The following is a 27773-nucleotide window of genomic DNA, read 5'->3' on the forward strand; positions in this document are numbered from 1 at the left end:
TAACAGAAATTTTCTGTAGGTCTGTCTGCTTGACAATAGTTGTCTTCCCCTTCGTCGCAGTAAAAGGAGCATCTCCTCCACTTGCTTGTGAATTTCGCATTGAAACGGTATCGGACGTAGATAACACGCCCTCAGGAAATCCAAGCAAAATTGAAACATCCAATTTCATATCCTGCCCATAGAAGGCTATGGGAAGATTTGCATGTAATCATCAGGGGCTAGAGCTTCCCCTTAGGTGTCTTTACTAAAACGGCCCTATGGAGAAGAGGGGAAGTCTCTTTAGAAATATTGCAAAAATAAAATATTGAACGTAGAATGAAGTGCTACATTAACAATGTCTCTGGAGATTCTCAGTCCTCCAGGTCGTGGTTGTCCCAAAGGTGCATTTTCAGGAGGCAACTGGACTTTCTGGTTTTTCTTTGAAGACGTTTCTTGGAGAAGTGAAATGTCTTCAAAGAAAAACCAGAAACTCCAGTCGCCTCTTGAAAAAGCACCTATGGAGCTATTTCTGTCTATTCACCAGATGAACTTCACTCCTAGCACAAGATCTATATTTTGATCATTAATCAGACCTCGTGTTATTAAACTTACTGATGGTGTCTGTTTATTTTTTAAAAACAATTTACACCCCACCTTCATTTTGTGGAATCAAGGTGGAGTACCTAATGGTCCCTCGTTCTCTCCCCCCCCCCAAAAAAAACAACTCTGCGAGGTAGGTCAGACAGAATAACTGGCTCAAAGCCATCTAATCAGTTTCTGTGCATAAATAGGGATTAGAGTTTATGGCCTCTCAGTCTGTACTACAAAGCAAGGGAGCTGCCACCATTTTTTTCCTCTGCCAGTATTGGAGAAGGCACAGCACAGCTGCAGAGTTTAAAATAGAACAGAGCTGGAACGGATCTTGGAGATCTTGTAGTCAAACCCCCTGCCCTAGCAGGAGACCCTATACCATTTCATACAAGTGGCTGTCCAAGTCAAAACTCAGATTTCACAGCCTCTGAATACATTATTCATTGGCAGATTAACCTTTATTTGAAACCGCAGGAGGAGCCAAACTCCGCCCGGGAACCCCACTGGGGTCAAAGAGACTCGCAGACTGAGCCGCGCTCAGACATCAAACGTTCCGGGCATCCTCGATCTTTCCAGCTACTTCAAGGGTTAAAGGGAGCAGCAGGTGCGTCTCCCTAGAAAGGCCATAGTGAGGAGCGGGTGGCCCTTCCGGCCCTCTCCTTCTCTGTCCAGGCAGACTCAGGGCACATCTCTTTGGAGCATCTTGAGAGAACCACCTTCGGGAAAGGACCGTTGGAAGGGGCGGGGCTAAGAGTTCCCGCTTTTCTGAGGAGAAACTGAGGGAGAAAGACGCTGCCTTCTAGTATGGTAGCGCTGAGGGACTCCGCCCCAAATGCCTTTTTCAGGGAAGGGCTCCCCAGCTGGAAGATACTGTTGATAGAAATGTCCTTCTGGGTTTGCTTCCAAGTGGGGAAAAAGACACTGGAGACATGGAGGCTGTTTGGAAAGATGGTTTATTGGTGGACAGGACCACATGGCTTGAGTCCTGAACAGAAAAGGTGATCATATGCTTCAATGTTGGTGGAGAAAAGAGAAGGGCTGGGGGGGGGGGGCTTGCTAGGCTTTTTATAACCTGTTCAGTTCCACCTCTCTGTTTCCTGTTCCTGTGTAAGAAATGTATTCTGATTGGTTGTCATACTCCCATGGGCCATGCAGAGGCAATTCTCTAGGCTGCATTTTGAATCCAGGTTTGGTTGAATTCTGATGCCATGTGGTGAGTTGGGTAAAGGGCCAATATTATCATGCCTTAATCCCACCTCCCTGGAGCTGAAGGGGAGAACTCTTTATTATGTAAAGGGACTGGCTTGGCCTTCTTAATAGCTCATTGATAAAGTAGGTGGGGGCAGGAAGCTATTCTGTCTTTATAAAACAAGTTTCTTCCTTTTCACATCCAGGGAAATATAATATTCTGCTTTTTCAATATTTCCTAGGATATTTCATTTTTCTGGGAGAGGGATGGGTGATAACTTTCCACAATACTAATACTTTTTTTTTCTTTTTTAAAGAACAACCCCTGATTTGGGATGTTAAAAGTGACTGCGGGACATGGGGAGAAGCTGTGTGAGAGCAAAATGGTGGCCCTGAAGGGAACCCTCCCCCCATCCCAATACCATCCGAATTTTCAATAAAGCATATCAATTTTAAATACATAAATAAAATATTGCCCAAAGACATCAGGCACTAGAATAAATTTGTCATATACAGGCGGAGGAGGCTGTCTTCTCCGAGGTATTTCCAGCTTCTTCGATTAAGATACTAACAAACCTTTCTTGACCAACAGTCCCTGATCTGAGGTGATCCAAGATGGTGTCTGTGATACCTCTGGCACTTTGCTGTGTTTTGAGTTTTAATCCCTTCGTATGAACTCTGCTTTTTCCTCATAGATGGACTATATTTAGAGCCTGGCCTTGACAGTTCACTCTCTCTAGTTGTCAAGAATCAAATTAAGTCTTCCACATGCTATGCATTAAGGAAAAATATGACCAAGAGGAGCACAATGAGGTGCGAGCTAAGAATGAAGATGTGTATAATAAAATATTAATATGGTAAGTAAATGAATTTTAAATCTTTTATCTTTCTCAACTTCTTGTCTCTTTCCAGTGATGGGAAATCTCTGCTAGTTGTTATAGTGGTGACAATAGATGTACTTTTGTTGAGAGGAAACTTTTAGCAGTCAAAAATATTCTTGCAGTATTGTATTGTACTGCCTCTCCTCACCATAAAACGTAAGATATATACTTTTTCACCCACCCACCCTTTATATACAGGACATTACTTTGTAACAAACTTGTATTTTCGCTGTTAAAGTCTTCAAAGTGAAAAAGAAAAAAAACTCCACTTTAGCTAAACAAAGAAGCAAAAACCAAAGGAAAATCCTTAGTCTTAATCTGAAAAGGAAGATCATTGAAGGATTTAACAAGGGAAAAAGGTGAATATTACAGTGCAAGAAGGGCTGCCCATTCCACCATCTTAACTATTCTGAAGGAATATCAATGTATAAAATGCAATTATTAGACATACTGTAAAAAGCAGTGCAGTATAGTTTATATGTACATAATATTGTCAAAGTTTCATCCACTCACATCACTCTGTTTACACAGTTTGTGGAAATTCTGTGTCACAAAGCAAGAAAATTTGGGAACCTTTGAATTAGATTACAGTAATTTAATTCAGACTAACTGATCATAGGTCATCCAAGACCTAGCCTAACCAGCCAGGGATTCTGTGCAATAGAAGGAACCACATATCAATTCCAGTTTATAATTAAAACATATAAATGTATTCACACCTATGTCTATAGCCATTTGTACCTTTTGTCCACCTATAATCAGCACAGATGTCCCCTCCCAACAATATAAATTGGCATCCTCAACCCAACTCATATGTAAATATTAGGAAGGGGGGGAAACCCTTATTTTCCATTTTGTAATGGTTTAATAAAAATCTGGGTATTTCTAATACTTCACTGCATGTTTACAGTATATTTGGGGCATATGCTTAGTTACATTCCGTTAAGCCCAGCTATATTGTACTTATTACAAAGGCAAGATTTTGGCTGCCCTCTTCTAGTAACTTAAAGCTCTTCCAAAGATTTCCTGTAAACTCCATCTGACTGACCATTTTATTCTTTCTCTTTCCCCTACTTCACTCTTAATTTATTTTTTACTAATCCTAATTCACCACCTATCCATTTTGACATTGCGATCAAAAATAGAACCACTGAAGTTCTTTCCACACTACAGATAATGTATGTGGCTCTTCCAAGCAGCTCCTTTTATGAGTTCACATAGTTTCTCCAATGAAAAAATGGTTTTGCAAAAAATAAAAAATAAGGGAAATATTTTAAATAAAGCTCTTTCCAAGCTTGATACATGTAATAGCTTCTTCAATGAATGAATCTTTCTATGGATATTATGTGACTGATTCTAACGAATTACTTTTCTATATTCAACTCATTTATGTGATTTCTCACCTGTATGTATCCTCCTATGGTAATTAAGAGCACTGCTATTTGTGTAGCACTTTTCACACTCCATACATTTATATGGTTTGTCTCCTGAGTGCATTCTTCTATGGCTATTAAGGGAACTGTTTTGACTAAAGCACTTTCCACATTCACCACACTGATAGGGCTTTTCACCTGTGTGGGTCCGCTTATGGGAACTAAGGTCACTGGTGGTCCTACAGCCCTTTCCACATACCACACATTTGTAGGGTTTTTTCCCAGTGTGGAGCCTTTCATGGGAAGCAAGCTCTTGAGGATCTCTGAAGCTCTTTCCACATGTGGTGCATTTGTATGGTTTCTCCCCAGTGTGGATTCTGTAATGTATTATGAAAGTTTTTTTTTGACTAAAGCTTTTTCCACATTCCTTGCATCCAAATGGTTTCTCTCCAGTATGGGTCCATTTGTGGCGAACGAGAGCCCCCGAGTCGGTGAAGCATTTCCCACATCCGGTGCACTTATAGGGCTTTTCCCCTGTGTGGATCCTCTTATGGGTATTAAGGTTACTTGTTTGACTGAAGTGCTTCCCACATTCGGTACACTGATATGGTTTTTCTCCACTATGTATACTTCTATGGGAAGTTAGGTGGCTGGGTTTACTGAAGCTCTTTCCACATTCCAGGCATTTGTATGGTTTCTCCCCTGTGTGGGTCCGTTCATGGGCATGAAAGCCACCAGAATTGGCAAAGCACTTTCCACACTGCAAGCATTGAAAGGGCTTCTCCCCTGTGTGGATTCTGTGATGGGCAGTAAGGCTTGTTGAAACACGGAAGTTCTTTCCACACTCCATGCATTGAAATGGTTTTTCTCCTGTGTGGATCCTCTCGTGTGACTTAAGATGACCTTTTTGACTGAAATTCTTTCCACAATGCAGGCATTTATAAGGTTTCTCCCCTTTATGCATCCTATTATGTTTAGTTAACGTTTCAAGTCTATTGAAGCTTTTTCCACACTCCAAGCATTCATAGGGCTTCTCCCCTGTGTGAATCCTCATATGGCAAGTAAGAGCACCGGGGGCTTTGAAACATTTTTCACACTCTGTGCATTTATACGGCTTCTCTCCAGTGTGGACCCTCTTATGTAAATTGAAATTGCCAAGTTGGGTGAAGCTCTTTCCACACACAGTGCAATGATATGGTTTTTCCCCTGTATGGATCCTATTGTGGAAAGTGAGGTGAGTTGCAGAGCGGAAGCTCTTCCCACATTCGAGGCATTTACATGAATTATTCCCAGTGGGGTTTTTTTCCCTGGAATTTGGTTCCTTGCTCCGAGTAAACCTTGTTTTACCCTCTCTGTGAATCCTTTGGTGGGAAGTAAGGGCTGGGCTGCTTCTGAAGCTCTTTCCGCAGGTGATGCATTGATGCTGCTTCCTTTCTTCGTGGTCCCTCTGATGTGAATTCAGGTGATTTTTCTGACAGATGTTTTCTCCAAATTCCAGGCATTGGTATGGATCCTCTGTTTTGGGAATGTTTTTATGAAATGTAAGGGAATGGCTTATATAACAGTCACATAATCCCAATTCATCTCGGAGTATTTTTCCGCACTCTGGACATGTTGCTTTTTCCTGGGGATCATCATTGTGCAAGAAAACGTTGATATCTGCATATTGAGAACTAGAGTATTTTCCCAACTCCTCCTTTAACTCCTTTTCCTTAGGCCTTTCCTTTTCACTCATCCTTTCTACAACTTCCTTTTTATCTGTTAGAAAAGGTGTTGCCAACTCTTGGCCAGCATCCTCTATCTTCAATCCATCACCTACATGGGAGGGAAGAAAAAGAAAAGTTGATACAAAATGAGGTGTGAAAGGTATTAAGCATCAATGTTGTATCCCTAATTTGGCTTTGTTCAGAATTGGATGATCAGAGAGAACTGGTTTACTGATATTTAATCTGAGAAAGTAGAAATGCTGATTTATGTCATTAGGCTTTGCCTTATCTGTTGAGGAAATTTTCCCTTGAAAATACCAGTTTTTATTCTCTCCTAGCTGTTCAAAATGAAAGTCTCCATATAAATAGTGGGAGAGCAACCAGAATTGGAAGTCCCATCTCTGGAAAATCTGATTATCAAACAGTCCACCTAACTATCAGTTACATCCCTGTGATAAGCCCTGTGTACCACTGGACCTCTTAAGTGCCACTCTTATAAGCAGTTGTCACATCTGCCATTTTCGGCTTGGTGCCTTGCTGACATCCTGACACTAAAGGCTAGGAAATAGGAGGGGGACAAATGGGCAATCAACCTGTATTTGTAAGTGATGGGAAACAGGGAGGGAGAAAATGACAGCTAATGAACAACAGAGAAGCTCCAAACGAGTTTGTACCAGCAGTCAAAACCATGCACCCTGAAAAGAATGTGGATTGCCCGAAACATCTCATCGTTCTCAGAACACCTAGGTAGACCCTTATTGGCTGAAGACAGATTGGTCATGGGAGGAGGGCTGGGATGAGGGGAAACTTTTAGTATCTTGGGCACAAAAAATTTAGTTCTAGCCTGACTATTGCAGCCAACATCTTCTACTAAAAGAACCCATCCCTTCAATTAAATGAAGTTGAGAGTCTTTCTTTCTTAAGAGATCGGACTGGGACAGGTCTCATAGCAGCAACTCCACTATCGATAAAAGGAAACGAACAGGATCACAAGACTAAGATGAGAAACTACATGGGAAAAGATCTTTCTCCTCCTGGAGGCAATGTGGATGGATTAGCCCACTTCACAGACCACATGGAAATAAAAATGCAGTTAAGAACTCTCTCAACTGTACACAATAAGACTAGCATTTCATCTTAGAAACCAAGCAACTTCTCAGTTCCATCACCTTTGCAAGCCAGAGGAAAGAAAATCCCTTACCGACGGAGGCCATATTCCTTGCGTTTTCCATCATGACCATTCAGTGTAGGACTTTCTGCTTACAATCCAGCAGGGCCCACTCTTTCATGGAGAAAAAACAGCTATATCCTTGAGAAGTACCAAGTCCTGAAACAGAAAGAAAACATTTCATGAACATTTCTATTAATGAAAAATTCAATAAATTATATGCAAATATAGGTAGACCTCGACTTACAACAGTTCATTTAGTGGGGAGACAGGAGCTGACGTCGCAACGACACGGTGTGTGATATCGGAGCTCTGAGATTGCAGTCAATACTTTTGCTGCTGGCGGTCCTTTTGGACCTAAACCATCCCAAAGAGACCGTGACAGGAAAGAGTATGTCTTGCTGATCTCAGGGACACCGCAAAGTCCCTGATTGATCCAAGAGAATCTCTTCTTCAGTTCCATCTGCCAGTCAGTGCCGACTGGCAACTACACGGAGGAGAGCCTTTTCAGTAGTAGCTCCGACCCTTTGGAACGATCTCCCCGTGGAGATTCGTACCCTCACCACCGTCCAGACCTTCCGCACAGCCCTTAAGACTTGGCTAGCCCGTCAGGCCTGGGGACAAAGATAACTGTCCCCACCCGAATGATGAATGAATGTTGCTTACTATTTTACTTCTATGTATTGTTGTGTCTATTGTCTGTATACCCCCCCCCCCCTTATTTTATGTAAGCCGCCCTGAGTCCCCTCAGGGAAAAGGGCGGCCTATAAGCATTAATAAATACAAATACAAATAATTCTTGCCGGCGACAGAAGCGCAGCCAAAAGCTGCTGGAGTTGGGACAGCTCCAGAACGGGAGGAAAGCGGAAAGAGAAAGTGTGTCCATCTGGTGAGGAAATCTTATTGTTATAAAAGTGACTGCCCCCCAAAAAATTAAAGCTAAATTAAATTTGAAAACAGAAGAAAATAAGTGGTGAAATTAAGCTACAATGGACAGTGTGTTATCCTTTTTTAAATTTTCTTTTATGGATGGAATTTTTGCAAATATTTCCTATTTTTTAAAGTGAACGGATTAGTTTTTCTTCTACTACTTTTTTTTAAGTTATGGATTAAAATCTTTTTCTTTATTTTTATAATACTGGTTTGGATGGGTTTTTTTTTCTTTTTTAAGCCTGGAATATAAAGAAGATATAAAAGGATTACAAAGAGGGTTGTAATATCAATGGGAAAGGAAGTAACACTGCCACTTGGAGGCTGGAGGCTTGAATCCTGGAAACATTGGACTTTCTTTTTTCGCTTTGATCATTTTGACTTTGCACTTCAAGGTTCTTCAGCTTGTTTATAGAGAGTGATAAGGAGAAGAGCAGGTGCCCTTTGGGAACTTCATTGGCAGCTGGAGAGAACTGAAAACAAAGCCTTGTTTTAAAAGATTATAAATGAACTTGTGTCAAATCTAATAAAAAGTTTTGAATGCTAGAGTGGCAGTGTTTACCAGTTGGAAGAATGGCATAACATTAAAAAGAAACCTTAACATTGCAAAAGATCATGCTTGAAATTAAAAAATTATTAGAAGTAACAGAGAAAATTGAGAAGAGATTGGAAAACATAGATTGGAAAACAGTAAAATTTGATGGAAAAATTGAAGATGTTCATCAAATGGAAAAAGGAGAGGTTAGAGTCCTAAAAACTGAAGGGAAAAATGAACAGAGACAAGATCATTGTTGATACCAACAGTGAACTGAGCGTGGTTGGAAATGGAAAGAGTGGAATATGGAAAGGGGAGATAGATGGATAGGAGGTCTACCCCAGATTTCAAGGTATAGAAGAAGAAAAAAGAGAAGAATTAATGGATCTAAGGAGAGAAATTTTGTCAGAAGCACTATTGATAACCAAAGATAAGCTGATTAAAGAAGCAGATGGAGGGTTTCAAGATTATATAAGATATGCAACAAGCAACAAGATGCGAAGAGAAGTCTATACAAATCTTATGAAGGAAACAACCAGAGATTAATCCCACAAATGGCAAAAGACATAAGACTACTATTACTGGAAAGACACAAGTTGATATATGAAAGCTTATAATAAAAAATTAGTCAAATTTAATTAAATTTAGAGCATTATGTAAATATGAAGTGATAATGGATATAGATAAAATATTGATAATGATAACAATGTATACATATGTATTGGTTTGATAAGAGGAAATTTGATATAAATTGCAAATGGTGACTACAATAGGAAGTTTAGAAATTCTGTTATGTATGGAAGCTTATAATAAAAAACTAAGTCAAATTTAGTTAAAAAGAATGTGTATATATGTATGTATGTATGTATGTATGTATGTATATATGTATATATGTATATATACTGGTTTGATAAAAGGAAATTGGATATAAATTGTAAACAGTGATTAAGAAAGGAGGTCTAGAAATTTTGTTATTAAATATAATTATTTTTTTATTTAGAACATGTCATGAAGATGTAATGTTACCGGATGATAATGGAAACAGTTAATGAAATGCCATTATGTGGTTTTTCTTTACATTTTGGAATATTTTATATAAAAGGACGTAAAAACAATTATAGTCAAATGAAGGTTGAGGTATGATAATAGTTATATATATATATATATATATATATATATATATATATATATATATATATATATATATATATATATATATATATATATATATATATATATATATATATATATTGATTTAAAATATAAAACTTGATATGAATTGTAGGTGATGACTGGAAGGGATGCACAAAGGTTTTTGTAACCAATTGGCACACTTTCTACAATTTGTAATGGAAGATGGTTTTGTGGTGTTTTTTGTGTTTTGTTTGTGTATTCAAAAATAAAAAAATCTTGTATAAAAAACAGTTCATTTAGTGACTGAACTTACAACAGAACTGAAAAAAAGTGATTTTCAACCATTTTTCATATTTACAATTAATAACAGAACAGAATCAGTGTTGGAAGGCACCTTGGAGGTCTTGTCCAACCCCCTGCTTAGGCAGGAAGCCCTATGCTAGGGATGTCAAACTCAATTTCATCAGGGCTGTGGTTGACCTCGGGCCAGGCAGACATGCACATGGCCAGCTTGACACCATTCTCCAAACTGCTGGCATATTTCCTTTTTGCATTGGGTAGACCGAGCCGAAGCGACATGGGCCAGCCCTTACATTTTTCAGGGCAGTTGAATCTGGCCCGCAAGCCTTGAGTTTGACAACTGCCCTATATCATTTCATTCAAATGCCTGTCCAGTCTCTTATTGAAGCTACCAATAATGGAGAACCCTCAACTTCTGGAAAAAAAGCTGTTTGTCACTGACAATGTTCCACTGATCAATTATTCTCATTGTCAGGACATTTCTCCTTAGTTGTAGGTTGGTTTTTTCGGTGATTAGTTTCCATCCACTGCTTCTTGTTCTACCCTCAGGTGCTTTAGAGAATAGCTTGACTCCCTATTCTTTTTTTGGCAACCCCTGAGATATTGGAAAAGTGCTATCATGTCACCTCTTTCATTAAACTAGACATACCCAATTCCATCAACTGCTCTTTATATGTTTTCGCTTCCAGCCCCCTAATTCTTTTTTTTTTTTTTTTTTTGCTCTTCTAGGCACTCTTTCTAGCATCCCAACATCTTTTTTAGATTGTGGCGATGAAAATTGGGTGCAGTATTCCAAGTGTGGTCTTATCAATGCATTATAAAGTGGTATTAATAATTGTCCCCATGTTCATGTGATCAGAATTCTGATGCTTAGTAACTGACTCAAATTTATGATGGTTGTAGTGTCCTGGGGGTCATGTGATCACCTTTCGAGACTTTCTGAGAAACAGATGCAACAGGGAAGCTGAGGTGATCAGATTCTCTTAACAACTGTGTCACTGTTTAACAACTGTAGGGATTCATTTAACAAATTTGGCAAGGAAGATTGGAAAATGGGGCAAAACCCACTTAACAAATGACCTGCTTAGCAATTTTGGCCTCAATTGTAGTTGTAAGTTGAGAACTACCTGTATAATATCCACCAGTGGGGGAAAAAACAGCAAAGGACTGTTGTAAAAATATCTCAATAAAAAAAAGGTAAACCACAAGCAATAGATCTTACTTTAAAGTCAGAGGTTTATTGTTTCATGAGCAATTTGGAACATGAACAGCCAACATAGCATTACTTACATTAACAACATTGCAATAAGATCCACTGATATAGCTGAATCCAGCAAGGATTAGCTACGGCCAGTGGCCCTGAACTCTTCCCTAGACAATCTTTTTATACTTTTCTGCACGTATTTCACAACTTACTTCCTTGTTCTGTCTTACTGACAGATAGTCTCCACTTACACCTGTGTACATTTGAAGCTCTCAGACACTTGCCACTTTTAGTTCCTCATTTCACAGTGCCAAACTGTAGTTACAGTGGTGGGTTTCAAATTTTTTTTAGAACCTCTTCTGTAGGTGTGGCCTGCTTTGTGGGAATGGCTTGCCAGTCATGTGACTGGGTGGGAGTGGCCAACTTGTACAACGTGGTGAAACTCACTTAACAACGTTCTTGCTTAGCAACCAAAATGTTGGCTCAGAAACTCTGACATTTGAAGCACGCAAGTCTTAAAGCTGTCAAGTTACAAGACCCTTCCACCCCTAAGTCTTTAGTAAAAAACAAACCCCAGGGGTGTTCAAACTTGACAGTTTTAAGACTTGTGGACTTCAACTCCCAGAATTCATCCTCTCGCTCTTCATCTTGATGATGTGCGGACAGGCGGGGGGAGGGAACTGGAACCGGTTCTAAACGGCACTGTAGATTTGTGGAACCTCTTCTATAGAAGAGGTTAGAACTGGCAGGAACCCACCCTTGTGTAGTTAGCACATTTTCTTATTTCTCGTACCATCCGTAACTTTTGGTTCTTTATTTCTTAATGTCTCAGACGCTTTATGTTCAAATTATCTCCAAAACTGATATTGCAAATTTAGGTTTTACCGTGGCACGACAAAACCGCACCCGTCAAAATAGCGGTGATAAAATCGCGTCGCTAAAGCCGCGACGTCATCACCACGCGTCATCACCGCCGCGACATCAGCGCGGCAACAGAAGGGCGCTTTAAAATGGCACCGCGGCAGAAAGCCAATTTCAATTAAGGTAAGGGTTAGGATTAGGTTTAGGGGTTTGTTTTAGGGTTAAGGTTAGGTTTAGGGTTAGGTTTAGGGTACTGAGTGCTTGGGAATGCACGGATTTGCCCTCCGCGATTATGTCATTGTGGTAGGGTCGCGTTTTTCCTTAGCGTTTCGAACGGTGCGAATTAGTCTTCGCGCTTATGTCTCCGCGGATAAGGGCTTCGCGGATTTGTGGTGGAACCAGGTTTTACACAATACGGATTACAAATATTTCGTTAGTTTAAAGGCAAGCACTATAATATATTGCCTTATAAGGAGCATAGGTCAGGTATAGAACCAAAGGGTACAGGTTTGGGAAGAGAGCTAGGGTATTTTCTCACAGGACTAACTTGCTATCAAACATCCTAACAATATTCTTGAACCTACAATGCAGAAAGGTGATTCTAGCCTATTTCTGTGGTAACTAGGGAATCAGTTTATCTGAATACCTTGCAGCCACAGCAATAATACACAGAAGCTGCTAACACTGGATCTCAAGCAGACCCCACCTCACATCTCCTGGAGCTGTGTACCTGCCAGATAATCAGGGAAGATAACAAAAACTGTTTTTTCTACAGGTGGGACTTGATTTTTGGAACTACCTATTACAGGAAAGGGACGATTCCTTTTTAAATGTACACTGCCACAATACTTTCTTTAGTGGTGATATAAAAAGGAGCAAATAAAAAAATAAAAAGGAATTCATGAAGGAAAGAAACTGAGACAAATTCAATCCTGAGCATTAAAGGGCATCAGAAGGACCCTTTATTCTGAGGTGGATCCTCCTAAGCGACTCCCCACAAGCAATGGCTCCAAGGAGGGACCATCCCATCCCTTTTTTCTCTCCTATCTGATCACTTAGAAACAAAGAGCCTTCAATTGCTTCAAAGTGGAAAGTTTACTTTTACTAAAGCCAAAAGACCAGATCTGAGGTTGGGTGTGTGCCTGTGAAGACTGCCCATCAACTTTCTCCTCTCCTAAGCCCTTCCCCCCACATTTATCTCCCTGGTGTCCAGTAGGATTCAGACAAATTGTTTTGATAACAGTTCTGATGCTTGGCGGGCTTGGCCGTTGTCCCCATTCATTCCCATCCTTGTGGCCTTGCAGGCATTCGGAATGGTTTCTTTTATGGGTTCCCTCCCCCCAATGTTCATAGCAGTTTGGCATCAGCTAAGCAATAATGGGGCCATGAGGATGGCTTCACGGAATTCCTCCAGGGAATTTAGCAGCCATTTAAATCAAGAGCTTCTGTACCTGACACAGCACCAGAGAACATTCCATGGGAAATGATCATAGAACATAGAATCCCAAGACTGGAAGGGGCCTCTAAGGTCTTCGAGTCCAACCTCCTGCTCAAGACAGAAGACCTTATACCAACACGGTCAAATGGCTATCCGGTTTCTTTTTGAAAGCCTCCAGTGATTGCGGCACCCGCAACTCCGGGAGGCAAACTATTCCAGGAGAAAGTGTGGACTGCATGAACAATCTTATGAGAGACCCAAAAAGCAGCATTTAAAAGTCAAGAACTCCCCTCTCGCCCAGAACTACCCGAAGGGAAAGGAAAGTGGAAGCTTTTTACCTTGTCGCCCGCAGGGAAAGGCGGCTCTGGCCCTTGCCCGGACTCCGTTCCCCAAGAGAGGCGCGCAGGGCAGGTCCTCCAGCGCCGCTGCCTTCCCAGCACAGCTCGTAAACTGCACCTCCCTCCCCTCAAGCAGGACCCGCCCCCAGGGATTTAAAGTTGAAACAGAGTGTGCTTCTCCCCATAGAGATCCCTCCCTCTTCCCTCCTCCTTCAGTTCTTGGCAAGAGGGCGCCCCCGGGCGGATCCTGTTTTGATTCTGGGAAGCAAAGGTGAGCGGGCGGACGGTGTGATCGCGGGGGATGAATTAGGGGTTAAGAGCTTGAGAGAGTAAAGTTTTGACTTTGTCACGATCTTCCTGCCACAGTTGAGATTATAGTCACTTTCCCAGCGAAAACCTCTTTTTGCAAAGAAAGCCTATTTCCTTTTTCTTTCTTTTTTTTAAAACACCCTCTTGTCAGGTCCCATATGTTTCTATTGGGACGTTGGTATTCTGGTGGGAGGGGGAGAGGATTGGAGAGATTTCTATGTGAAGTTTCTGTTTCCTGCTTTGCTCTACTGTGGGTCGGGTTTTGTTTGCACTACTTCAAATCGCTGTTTTTAAGTGGAAAATTTAGTTCCTGCCTAGATCTCTTGCTATCACAAGCCTTTCAATAAAAGCTCCTTTTGGAACAACTTCAGTTTCAAGAGTCCTGCTCTCTTGGGAAGATTGGAGAGGCAAGATTTTACACCCTTGCACTTTCCCTTTTTGTGGCTGTCTCCTATTTGAATGACAGAAGTTATCCCCAGCTACAGAAGGTTTCACTCTTATTTTCTACAGGTCTCCGGTACTTTACAATAGTTACCATCCCTTTCATTGCAGTAAAAGGCAGTATCTGCCCCACCTGTTGTGAATTTTGAATTGAAGCGGGATCGTGCATGTATAGCACACCACCAGGAAATCCAAGCAGAAGTGGGAAATCCAAAAGAAATCAGAATTTTGAGGGCTACCTACTCTCATATCCTGTCCATAGGAGGCTGTGGGAAGATTTGCATGCAATGACCAGGAGACTAGAGCTTTCCCTCTACACATTTGTTTTTATCATGAAGCATTTTTTCACAAAAATGATCTGGCATTCCTGCCTTAGGTAGCTTTACTAAAACCCAATGGCCCTTCCAGAATATGGAGAAGAGGGGAAGTCTCTTTAGAAATATTGCAAAAATAAAATATTGAACGTAGAATGAAATGCTACATTAATAATGTCTCTGGAGATTCTCAGTCCTCCAGGTCATGGTTGTCCCAAAGGTTTTTTCAAGAGGCAACTGGACTTTCTGGTTTTTCTTTGAAGACAATTTGCTTCTCATCCAAGAAGCTTCTTCAGAGAAGCTAAGTACCCTAGCACAATACTTATATTCTGTTCATTAATCAGACCCTAGGTTATCAAACTTACAACTGGTGTCTGTTTATTTTTTAAAATGATTTATACCCCATCTTTATTTTGCGGAACAGAGGTGGAATACCTAATGCTCCCTCTTGTTTTCCAAAGAACATCAGCCCTGCAAGGTGGATCAGACTAAGAGACAATAACTGGCTCAATCATCTAATCGTCTATTTCTGTGAATAAATGGGGATCAGAGCCCTATGGTGTAGTGGTATGATTCACTTTTTTTTCCTACCGGTTCTGTGGGTGTGGCTTGGTGGGCATGGCAGGGGAAGGATACTGCAAAATCTCCATTCCCAACCCACTCCAGGGGAACGTTACTGCAAAATCCCCATTTCCTCCCAATCAGCTTGGACTCGGGAGGCAGAAAATAGGTGGGGGTGGGTGGGGCCAGTCAGAGGTGGTATTTACCTGTTCTCCGAACTACTCAAAATTTCCCCTACAGGTTCTTCAGAACTGGTCAGAACCTGCTGAATACCACCTCTGTTGTTGTTTCTCAGTTTGTACTTCTCAGCAAGGGAGTGAGAGTCAGCTTCCACCACTATTTTTCTCTGACATTATTGGAGGCACAATTGTAGAGTTTCAGTGGTCCAGATCAAAACTCAGATTTCACAGCCTCTGGATACATTATTCATTGGCAGATTAACATATATTTGAGGCCGCAGGAAGAGCCACACTCCACCCTGGGAGCCCCACTGGGGCCAAAGATATTCGCAGATGGAGCTGCACACTCAGACATCAAAGATTCCGGGCATCCTCAATGTCTCCAGCTACTCCAAGGGTTAAAGGGAGCAAGTGCTTCTCCCTGGAAAGGCTACAGTGAGGGGTGGGTGCCCCTTCCGGCCCTCTCCTTCGCTATCCTGGCAGATTCCCTTCAAAAAAGATAGCCCTTTGGGCCTCTTGGAATCTTTAGAAAAGAAACGTTGGAAGAGGTGGGGCTAAGATTTTCTGTGTCTCTGAGGAGCAACTGAAGGAGAAAGCTGTTCTCTTCTAGTAAAATGATTGTAGCATTAGGGCAAGTTATTTCTCATTGCATATCTTGTATGTACTCTAAATGTCTCGTCCATTCCACCTAAAATGTGTTCCTTATTCATTTCTGTGACCCCTGAGAGGATTTCTGCAATCTTCTCTGCTAAATTATCCTTTCTTCTCTTCAATGTTCTGAAATCTTAGGTAGAATTCAGATCGTTCCATCTCCCAAAGTATACTGGATCCATCTTGCTTTTTATCAATTGTTATCAGTCTATAATCCATCTCCATTTTTTTCCTGTTATTTCTGCCTTTTCTTCCATCTTCTGCAGTCTCTGCTTGTTTTCCTCCATCATTTCCTTGACTTCTTTCCACCTTGACCACATTCTCTTCTACTTTGTTTATTTGCTCCTTGAGATCCACGTATATGGCTTGCAACATACTTTTTAGCTCCAAGATGGTTTTATCTTGTTGCATTGCTGTGCCTGTTGCTTTCTGTCACTGAACCGGGCGGTGTAGCTGTTGGAGACGCATATGATGTTATTTTCTTCATCTTGGTGTTTGGTTCTGACATTGTTGTATTTGAGTTGTAATCAAATTTTATAATCCAAAGAATAAATTAGTAGATTGATTGCAATCCTGGAGTCGCCCACAGCCCAAGCACCAGCCTCCAATAAACCAACCCGTTCTTGAACCCAGTCTTCACGTTCTTGCTACCTTAATCCATTCGCTTTATAATGCCAATGTGAAGTTTAAAAAAAGGAAAAAAGGAAACAAGAAAAAAGATGAGTGAAAAAGCACTCACCTCAACCCCCCCCCCCAAAATTAATTTCAGAATGGTAATCCACAGCTCATTGCAAAAAAGCAGAAAAAAGAGATTGGGGGGGGGGGGGGAAGGAAAGAAAAAGATAAAAAATTGGGTAGGTAAAAGAGGAGCCAAAGTAGCCAAATGAACAAAAGGAGAAAAAAAAGAACCTTTAGTATAGGTTGTCTGGGTTATCCAAGTTTCTTTTTCCAGTAAAAAAAGAAAAAAACACACTGTCAGAAAGGCATTCTCAGCAGCCCATTATAATATAGCAAGAGAGAGCAACACAGTGTTTACACAGCTGGTTTTATTTTCTTTCTTCTAGAGAGACTTTATCATCAATTTAGTATTGTCAGCAATAGCTCAAGGTCAATCCTTCTTAGCCAGCTTTTATTCAGCCAACATTTACTACTAGATGGCAATACAGACAATTAATTCATCATATTTTATTTTATTTTATTTTATTGCATTTATATGCCGCCCTATTCCCGGAGGGACTCAGGGCGGCTAACAAATCAAAGGGAGGGAATACAGATAAAGGGGAAAAAAACAACAAACAAGCAACTAGAAAAATAATTTAAAAAAACAATCAACAGCCACACAGTTCGAGTGGGAACAGGAACTCATCAACCCCAGGAGTCTGACAGTTCTTCGGAGAGCCCCCCCCCCCCCAGAGAACACATCCTGTTGCTGAGATTCAGGCCACACCCCTACAGCTTCTCCCCTGAGTGGATCTTCTTGTGAGAACTAAGATTACTGCTCTGACTGAAGGTCTTTCCACAATCCAGGCATTGATATGGTTTCATCCCAGTATGGATCCTTTCATGGGAACTAAGGGAAGCACTTTGGCTGAAACTCTTCCCACATTCCGTGCACTTATAGGGTTTCTCCCCTGTGTGGGTCCTTTTATGGCCAGTGAGGGAACCACTGGTGGTGAAGCTCTTTCCGCAATCTGTGCATTTATACGGCTTCTCCCCTGTGTGGATCCTTTTATGGCAGGACAGATTTTTGTGTTGGCTGAAGCACTTTCCACACTCTGTACATCTATATGGCTTCTCTCCTGTGTGGATCCTTTCATGAGAAATGAGATCAGTATGCCTGCGGAAACTCTTTCCACATGCTGTACACTTATATGGTTTCTCCCCTGTGTGGATCCTTTTATGGGAAATGAGTTCACTGCTTGTACTGAAACTCTTTCCACAATCCATGCACTGATAGGGTTTCATCCCTGTGTGAATCCTTTTATGGGAAGTAAGGGAAGTCCTCTGGCTGAAACTCTTCCCGCATTCCCTGCATTTATATGGTTTTTCACCTGTGTGGATCCTTTGATGACTGGTAAGGTTATTGCTCCAACTGAAGCTTTTCCCACACTCCATGCATTGATATGGCTTCTCGCCTGTGTGGATCCTTTTATGGGAAGTAAGATCACTCTTACTTATGAAGCACTTTCCACACTCTGTGCATTGATATGATTTCATCCCAGTATGGATCCTTTCATGGGAACTAAGGGAAGAACTTTGGCTGAAACTCTTCCCACATTCCATGCACTTATATGGTTTCTCTCCCGTGTGGGTCCTTTTATGGCCAGTGAGAGAACCACTGGTGGTGAAGCTCTTTCCGCAGTCTGTGCAGTTGTATGGCTTCTCCCCTGTGTGGATCCTTTTATGGCAAGACAGATTTCTTTGTTCGCTGAAGCACTTTCCACACTCTGTACATCTATATGGTTTCTCCCCTTTGTGGATCTTTTTATGAGAAGTAAAATCAATATTCATACTGAACCTCCTTCCACATTCCATCCTTTTATATTTCTTTCCTGCATGAGACTTTTTATGCAAAGTAAGATCACTGCTTGTGTAGAAACTCTTTCTGCACCCTGTACATATATAAGACTTCTCCATTCTATGGGTTATTTTATGGATGTTAAAAGTACTGCTATCATTAAAGCTTTTCCCACTGTCTGAATATTTATGTGATTTTGGTTTCTCAACACTTTGATGTAAAGGAAGACATAGATTCAAATCTTTTTTTCCATGTTCCTTGCATTCAACCTGCTTCTCTTTAGAGTGGGTTCTGTGACATTCAGAGATGACTGATTTTTTGCTGACTGTTTTCCCACCCTTTAAACAGCTTCTTTTTGCTTTATGAGGTAGGTTATTTTCTCTATGCTGAACATTAGACAATTTTTCCTTCCTATTATTCAACCAGTCTTCTTCAGTTATAGTTGGTTTCCTCCAATTTTGAAATATCCTTTTTGTAGACACTGTCCTTTCCAGTGAATTCACACCCGGTTTGTTATAATCTTCAGGCTCTTCCCTATCATCTGTTTGGAAGGAAAAAAAGAGAAGAAAATTAAACATGTGATGTTTAAGATGTAAAATGAAGTGCCATCACATCATATTAGCCTCCTTTTTTTTCTTTCAACACTACTTTACCAACGTTTTTCCTGCTAAACTACATGGTGGTAGACTTTGTTTACTGAATCTCTGATCCTTCCTGTTATCTCCAGAATGCTGGACTGCTAGGAGACACCTAAGGTATGAGGTCCCATAGAGCTCCATTATTTTTATGCATTAGGGAAAGTAATTTGAGGTCAATTTGGGGAGTAGCATCTAGAGTTCTAGAATGGAATATGATTAGCATTCAATTTCAAATGTGGAAGAAGACAAGTGGAAATCAAGAAAAAATGGAGGTGTGGTTGCTACAATTAAACTGTTCTTAAATGCTGGGATTTAGCACTTCTGAGATGAATCATCGGAAGCTCTTAACTACATGCACAATCTATGACTGTGTCAGGAGTGTGTTCATCTACCATTTGGTACTGGTTCCCTCTGAGGGCCCCCCTGGTGCGGGTTGCTTACATATGCACAGTTGACTGTTAAATGTTCTGCGCATGCAAAGAAACATGTGTGCAATGGCATACGACACTGGGGAACCGTTTCGGGGGTGTGGCCAGTCTGGGTTGCTGCTGGTTCTGCAAACCAGGCCAAATGACCACTACCGGTTTGGTCGAACCGGGCTGAACGGGGAACAACCTACCTCGGGACTGTGTGCAAAAACATCATTTGAAATGAAACTGCTGCTCAGTACTGTTTGAATATCACACTAGTTTGGACTGAAGATATGTGCCACTCTTACTATCCATAGAGCAGGGTTGTCAAACTTGCAGCCCACAAGCCAGATGCATCATGCTCTGGCCACGTCCACACCCAGTTTAGCGAAGTGAAAGAAGTTACGATATGTCACCTAACGCCGCTATGATACGAGTTTGACACCCCTGCCGTAGAGGAAAAATGGTGAAAACTGAATGACTTAAGATGCCCAATGGAAATTATATCAAGTAACCTGGCAGATGTTATTTTTTTCTCATGGCCTGCTTTGTTCAGTATTGGTGAGAGAAATCAATGCATTCACAAAAGTACTGGTAATAGTGAGCCTCTTTGAAAGATTCCCCTCTCATCTCCTCTCAGTCTAACATTGACCAGCAAGTACTGTATGTTTTCCATTGAGCTATTCATCTTTTCACAAAGCTTCTGGTGTTTCTAGACTCCCATTATTTACAGGCACTTGATTGTCCAAATATGTGGCAGAGAATCAAATGCCTTCTTGTAATCAATCCTGTTTTTCTATTAAGTTGCTTATTTAGCAATAGCAATACGAATATTTATATAGACATATATGTTGCTTTACACTGCTTTGCTTTTAACTCTCTCTAAGCGGTTTACAGAGTCAACCTACGGCCCCCAACAATAGGGGTCCTCATTTTACTGACCTTGGAAGTAAGGAAAGCTGATTCAACTATTTTGATTTGTATAGCTGTCTGTATCACATAGGTGATTCTGGACATGACTCACATATGGATATTTCCCTTCTCTCTAGGAAAAGTACCTTAATATCTGAGAAATATCTGCATTTCAATCCAGAGCAAAATGGATCCCTTACCCATGAAATCCACATTCTTAGCATATCCCCCCAATTAATTAATAAACTGCTTATCTCTCATCAGAATATACTTCTCCATTTATCTGAACCCAGAGCAAAGCAAATCTCTTACCCAAGGATTCCACATTCTTAGCATTTTCCAGCATGACCTCTCTGTACAGGGATTTTTGGTCAAAATCCAGCAGGGCCCACTCCTCCTCAGAGAAAAACACAGTTACATCTTGAAAAGACGCAGGGATCTGTAGCACAAAAACACTTGTTAATGTACAATTCCAGAAAATATTAGGAAATTCCTTATTCTAATGGAAAATATTCCACTCACTGGGAGCAACCCTTCTATTCTTCTTGATCCACTCCTGTGACAAGATAAGGGAGCAAAATGGATTCCAATACTTCCTTCAAGGTTGCTTATCAAACAAATATTTGGATATCCCTATATGATAGTTTAAACTTTAATCAATGTCTTGTCCAGTAGGGCATACACAGTCTTATTGAACAACTAGAAGATGTTGTTGAGAGATGTCCTCAAGAAAATGTTTGAGATGCTATGGATGGTACCAGAACCTTGGGAAGATGCTCTGAAAATTTGTTTAGATGGAAGATATTAAATTGGAAAATGGAAAATGGACTCAGGCCAACTTGGAGAGAATGTCATGTTTCTTGACTAAATAATGTTGCAATCTGAGAGATGGGACCCTCCTACCTGAATTGGAAGCACAGCCACTGTTTCTGCTTCACCACGAAGAGAAAATCTTTCCATTGGTATAATCACCATTGTTCCATTTTCTGATAAAAGCAGAGGAAGTACATGTCTTAAAAACAGCTGGAAAAAAACTCTGAACACAGGATTTGGATAATACAGTAATTGAAACTCATGAATATAAAGACTTCAGGCACTAAATAATTCATGAGGACACCAATACATCAAAATAAACCATCTTTTACCTGATGTTATCTTATGAGATATGTCCTCCTGGGGGTTCCCCCCAAAGATAATTTCTTGAGGGAAATGTGATGCATCTTCTGATGCTTTAGAACCAGGGGTGGCCACCTCCATGAAATGCCCATGAACCTGAAATAGGAGTGAAGAGAACATTACTGCCCCTGCCACAGCTTGTTATCTAACCTGGGAAATCACCAGGATGAAGGGGGATGGAATCATTTATCTATTAAGGATACATTTTATTAAAATCAACATGATTATATTTAAGAATAGAAACCTTCAGCTAAGGTCACTTCCTGGGACCTGGTCTCTACTCCATGCATCCCAACACAGCTCTCCACCTCAGCGGGCGGAGTGGAACGCTGTAGGATTACCAGAGGTGGTATTCAGCAGGTTCTGACCAGCTGATGGGGAGGAAATGGGGATTTTACACTAACCTTTCTCTGGAGTGGGGAGGGAATGGGGATTTTGCAGCATCCTTCCCTTGCCATGCCCAACAAGCCATTCCCAACAAGCCACACCACGCCCACAAAATCGGTAATAATTTTTTTTGAATCCACCACTGAGGATTACCATCTGAGCTTTGATGCGGCCCTCTTGTTTCTGCCACTGATCGTAAAGATGATGGAGTTGGCTGTATATGCCTTGGAGTCCCTCCGCTTCCTGGCAACAAATCTCCCTGAAAGGGCAACACTGGGCAACACAATGTATGGCTGCTTCATCCAGAATGTTCTGCTTGGTTCTTGCTGCTGGCCCAAACAAATCCAAAGACTCTTCCGAATCTAAGATGCTGCTTTTATTAATGGGAGCAGAATGGTAAGGAGACCCTCCATCTGCCATCTTAGAGAATGACGTATTTCTCCCTTGAATGATTAGCTTCTATGGAAAGTACGTTCAGATTCCAAGGTAAGATGAAAACAAGCAGAATCCAGGAATCCAACACTGGGAAGAACTTTTTTTCATTATTCAAGTCATTTAAAATTTATATTCATCAGTCCAGACACTTGATAACTGGGTGGCCTGCAAAGAATAAAAGCAAGGCAGGACAAGACGCAATGAATGGAAATTAATCAAAGGAGAGAACCAACCTAGAACTAAGGAGACATTTCCTGACAGAACAACTGATCAGTGGAACAACTTGACTCCAGAAGTTGTGAATGCTCCAAAATTAGAAGTTTTAAAGAAGAGACTGGACCACCATTTATATGAAATGGTATAGGGTTTATTCCCTGAGCAAGGGGTTGGATTAGAGGACCTCAAAGTTCCCTTCCAACTCGTCATTCTGTGATTCAAATACAGCAGATGACAACTACCAATGAAAATAGTTGCAAAGGGGTGGACAAAAATTCTTAAGGTCATTAATGCAACATAAAGAACCTCCACCAAAACAGACCTCACAAAGAGTGTGCAGGTTAAAAAAAATCATGGAAGTTTGTGGGTTTTAATCTTTTTTATGACTATCTACCCAAGCTGCTCCTTTGGCAAGACTCGGAAATCTGGGGGATAGTGACAGGGAATGCAGATCTCTTGGACTCCTGCTGAAAGCATTTTTCCTTGTTTCCAAGTGGTGGAAAGGAGGCACCTTCTCTAAGCCAGGAAAACCCAGATCCGACCTGCAGATGCACTCAGCACACAACAAACCCTGAGTTTGCTGGGGTCCCCAGGAAGGAGCTTTTGCAGAATTCCATCTTTAACCCAGAATAGGCTCTTCTTGCAGAAGCGCAGATGGTAAAAATGACACAGGAAGTATAGGAGGTGGAAACTTGGGAAGGTTTTCCTGCAAGACCACCCTCCTTTCCATCTCACCCATCTCACCTATAAGAGATGCTCAGGAGGGAGCTTGTGCAGAACTGAATCTTTAACCCAGAAGGGGCTTTGCTTGCAGAGATAAGCGTCCTACGGACCCCTTAAAGGAGTGGGGGGGGGGAGAAAAACGAGTAGGTGAAATCTTGGGGGTTTCCAAGAAGGACGTCTCTCCAGAACCAGAGACTGAGATTACCCAAGCCTGGCTCGGCAGTTCCACCACAGCCCGTCAATTCCGCGGCTTCCCTGCGAGGAGCCTATGAAAGAGGCGCTTTCCAAGTCCGCCAACTGCGGGATAGGTAGAGCCGGCGAAGGAAGGAAGAAGCCGCTTGCAAGATCGGTCCAGCGTTTTGGAGAGGACGCCGCTTCCTGGGAAACCGGTCTTTCTGCGTGCGAACTTCCTGCCCCCCTTTGCAAGGATCGGGGGGGGGGGATGCTTCCCCGGAGCTTGCAAAAAGCAATTCGGCTGAATCCAAGGGTCGTTTGCAAAGGGCGCCCTCTAGCGGGTCCTGCGTGCCAAGCCTGCGAGGCGATGGACGGGAAGCGAGGTATTCAGAATAGAATAGAGCTGGAAATGACCTTGGAAGAGCTTTTTTAGATTAGATTAACAGTGTAGAAGGGAATAACAGTTGCAGCTGGCTTACTTCCATTCTTTTCCTACTGATTCCTAATGTGGGATTTATTTTTTCTCATCTGCCACATACAGAGTCAATAGCTTCACAGGGGTCTCCATTATAACCTAATCCTCGGTTAATTACAGTTCAATAATATGTATGTCAAATTAAGAAGTTATGCCCAAATGCACATCACGTTCAACGTTCTTCAAGTGAACTACATTGTTCACTGAATTGGCTGTTCTGTCTATTTAAAGAGATTCCTCCAAATTCCTTGCACTTTACTTTTCAGTATTTTAGTATCATATACAGGCTTGGCCATTATGGCATTTTCTCCCAATGGTTTTGGGGTGTTAAGTGGTTGACTGAAGTAAAAAGTCTCTTACCGGTAGAAATCCAATTACTGTCCTGTCAATAAATGTTACATCAGTCACATATCTGAAGGACTGTCAAAATCATGCTTCAAAAAGGAACAGGTCAAGAATAAAAATAGTGTAAATAAAATTTAACAAAATCCCATTGCCATTAAAATAGGGGAAGCAGACTGGTTCTTGTTTACATGCATCAATCATTGTCTCTTACACCCAAACATGTTCTTTCCAGCTTCCAAGCACAACAACAAAAATATGAGAAATTGGTGAAGGGATAACTTTACCAGAAAAGGAAGAGGGGAGAATGTAGAAACTAATAGGACTGGAGGTGTCTGAAGAAGAAATAAGCGGATATTTATTCACTTGGATAGTAGAAGAAAAGAGAGAGAATTCTATTGTAGGCCTTAGAGAAACAGTTAAATTTCAGATTATACAAGAGTACAATAGCAGAGTTGGAAGGGACCTTGGAGGTCTTCTAGTCCAACTAGGCAGGAAACCCTATACTGTTTCAGACAAATGGCTATCCAACATCTTCTTAAAGACTTCCAGTGTTGGGGCATTCACAATTTATGGAGGCAAGTTGTTCCACTGATTAATTGTTCTAACTGTCAGGAAATTTCTCCTCAGTTCTAAGTTGCTTCTCTCCTTGATTAGTTTCCACCCATTGCTTCTTGTTCTACCCTCAGGTGCCTTGGAAAATAATTTGAGTGCCTCTTTTTTGTGGCAACCCCTGAGATATTGGAACACTGCTATCATGTCTTCCCTAGTCCTTCTTTCTATTAAACTAGACATACCCAGTTCCTGCAAACGTTCTTCATATGTTTTAGTCTCCAGTCCCCTAATCATCTTTGTTGCTCTTCTCTGCACTCTTTCTAGAGTCTCCACATCTTTTCTACATCGTGGTGACCAAAACTGAATGTAGTATTCCAAGTGTGGCCTTACCAAGGCATTATAAAGTGGTATTAACACTTCATGTGATCTTATCCCTCTGTTTATGCAGCCTAGAACCATGTTGGCTTTTTTGGCAGCTGCTGCACACTGCTGGCTCATATTTAAATGGTTGTCCACTAGGACTCCAAGATCCCTTTCACAGTTACTGTTGAGCAAGGTACCACCTATATTGTACCTGTGCATTTCATTTTTCTTGCCTAAATGTAGAACCTTACTCTTTTCACCATTGAATTTCATTTTATTAGATAGTGCCCAATGTTTGTCAAGATCCTTCTGTATCTTAAGAGCCAAGGTGGCGCAGTGGTTAAATGCAGCACTGCAGGCTACTGCTAGATCAGCAGGTCAGCGGTTCAAATCTCACCGGCTCAGGGTTGACTCAGCCTTCCATCCTTCCAAGGTGGGTAAAATGAGGACCCAGATTGTTGGGGGCAATATGCTGACTCTCTGTAAACCGCTTAGAGAGGCCTGAAAGGCCTATGAAGCGGTATATAAGTCTACTACTGCTATTGCTATTGCTTATCTTCTGGAGTGTTGGCTATTCCTGACATCTTGGTGTCATCTGCAAATTTGATGAGTTCCCAATTTATTCCCTCATTCAAATCATTGATGAAGATGTTGAAGAGTACTGGGCCTAAAACAGAGCCTTGGGGTACTCCACTACATACTTCCCTCCATGAAGATGCAGTTCCATTGAGGACTACATGTTGAGTGTGGTTGGTCAGTTACTAATCCATCTGGTGGTGATGCTGTCTAACCCAAATTCTTCTACTTTATCTAGTAATAGGTTATGGTCTACCTTATCAAATGCCTTACTGAAATCCAAGTAAACTATATCGAAGGCATTCCTCTGGCCCACTAATTTTGTCACATTATCAAAGAATGCAATAAGATTAGTCTGGCATGATCTGTTTTTGACAAGCCCATATTGGCTTTTGGCTATTACTTTGTTTGCTTCTAGGTGTTCGCTGATTCATTGCTTGATCATCTTTTCCAGAATCTTTCCTGGTACTGAGGTCAGGCTGATAGGTCTGGATCTGTTTTTTCCCCCTTTTTTGAAGATGGGAACCACATCAGCTCTTTTCCAGTCCTCTGGTAGTTTCCCGGTGCGCCAGGATCTCTGAAAGATATAGTTCAGTGGTTCTGAGATCTCGTCAGTTCCTTCAGAACCCTGGGGTGTAATCTATCCGGTCCTGGTGATTTGAACTCGTCTAGGGTAGACAGGTGCTCACTTACCATTTTCTTCCCTATTTCAACTTGTGTTCCTAATCTGACTTTTGTGGTGCTGTTTTTGATAGGTTGGACTGTTTTATCCCCTTGTGTAAAGACAGGTGCAAAACATGAGTTAAATAGTTCTGCTTTCTCCCTGTTGCTTGTCACCTTCTTGCCACTTTCTCCCAGCAATGGACCGATTGTTTCCTTAACTTTTTTCTTGTTTTTAACATGTTGGAAGAAGCTTTTTTTGTCATATTTTACTTTTGTGGCAAGCCTTTGTTCATTGTGAGCCTTAGCTTTCCTCACTTTACATGCTCGGGCTATTTGCTGATATTCTGCCTTAGTTATGTCCCCCCCCTTTCCACTTTTTATACTTATCTTTTTTGTCTTTCAATTTGTCAGAGTTCTTTATGCAGCCATGCTGGTTTCTTTTGGGAGCTGTTATTTTTCTTCTTCATTGGTATTGTGGTAGACTTTTGTAATCTCATTTTTCAAAATTTCCCAAGCTTCTTGAGTTGTTTTCCCCTTGAGGATTCTCATCCATGGAATTTTTCCCAAGCTCTAAGTTTATTGAAATTAGCTCTCTTAAAGTCCAAGACTCTAGTTTGACTTTGTTCTACTACTTGTGTTTGCATAATGTTGAATTCCAATATTGCATGGTCACTTGCCCCCAGGGTTCCTCTGGCTTCAACACCTTCTATCATTTCCACTCTGTTAGTGAGATTTAAGTCCAATATGGCTGATCCCCTTGTTCCCTTCTCTACCTTTTGGGAAACAAAGTTGTTGGCTAGGTTTGTTAGGAACCTGTTGGATCTTTCACTTGGTGCAGAGTTTGTTTCCCAGTTGATTTCAGGGTAGTTAAAATTCCCCACTACTATTGTGGTGTGCTTCCTACATACTTAGTTAGCTGACTAGCAAAAAGTTCATCTACTTCCTCTGCTTGGTTGGGTGGCCTGTAGTACAGACCTATGGCAATATCATTCCCCACCCCAACCTTTAATATTGACCCAAATGCATTCAAGATAGTTCTCATCATTGTTGTGCTCTATTTCTGTAGAGAGGTAATTATTTCTTATATATAGTGCAACTCCACCTCCTCTTTTATTTGGTCTATTTCTTT

The 27773-nt window shown here is 41.2% G+C and overlaps 1 protein-coding gene and 1 long non-coding RNA gene across 2 annotated transcripts in view; one reads left to right on the forward strand and one right to left on the reverse strand.

Annotated features, from left to right (window-relative positions):
• Positions 1 to 1542: 1542 nt before the first annotated feature.
• On the reverse strand, positions 1543 to 23918 carry LOC106549708 (uncharacterized). Its single transcript, XM_087708338.1, has 7 exons — positions 23518 to 23918; positions 22276 to 22722; positions 21705 to 21831; positions 21463 to 21545; positions 20872 to 20998; positions 17536 to 19140; positions 1543 to 5293 (listed from the first exon to the last, which is right to left on the reverse strand). Exons 2-7 carry the CDS (start codon positions 22540 to 22542, stop codon positions 4023 to 4025), a joined length of 3480 nt encoding a protein of 1159 aa, XP_087564464.1. The 5' UTR covers positions 22543 to 22722; positions 23518 to 23918; the 3' UTR covers positions 1543 to 4022.
• LOC148047136 (uncharacterized) overlaps positions 13820 to 27773 on the forward strand; it is a 31899-nt gene continuing 17945 nt past the window's right edge. Inside the window, exon 1 of the long non-coding RNA XR_015695841.1 lies at positions 13820 to 13897. This is a non-coding gene — a long non-coding RNA (uncharacterized LOC148047136). The remainder of the gene's footprint in view (positions 13898 to 27773) is intronic.

Source organism: Thamnophis sirtalis, unplaced genomic scaffold, assembly GCF_051295495.1.
Source record: "Thamnophis sirtalis isolate CommonGarterSnake01/CBP01778 unplaced genomic scaffold, rThaSir2_p1.2 scaffold_3, whole genome shotgun sequence".
NCBI lineage: Eukaryota > Metazoa > Chordata > Lepidosauria > Squamata > Natricidae > Thamnophis > Thamnophis sirtalis.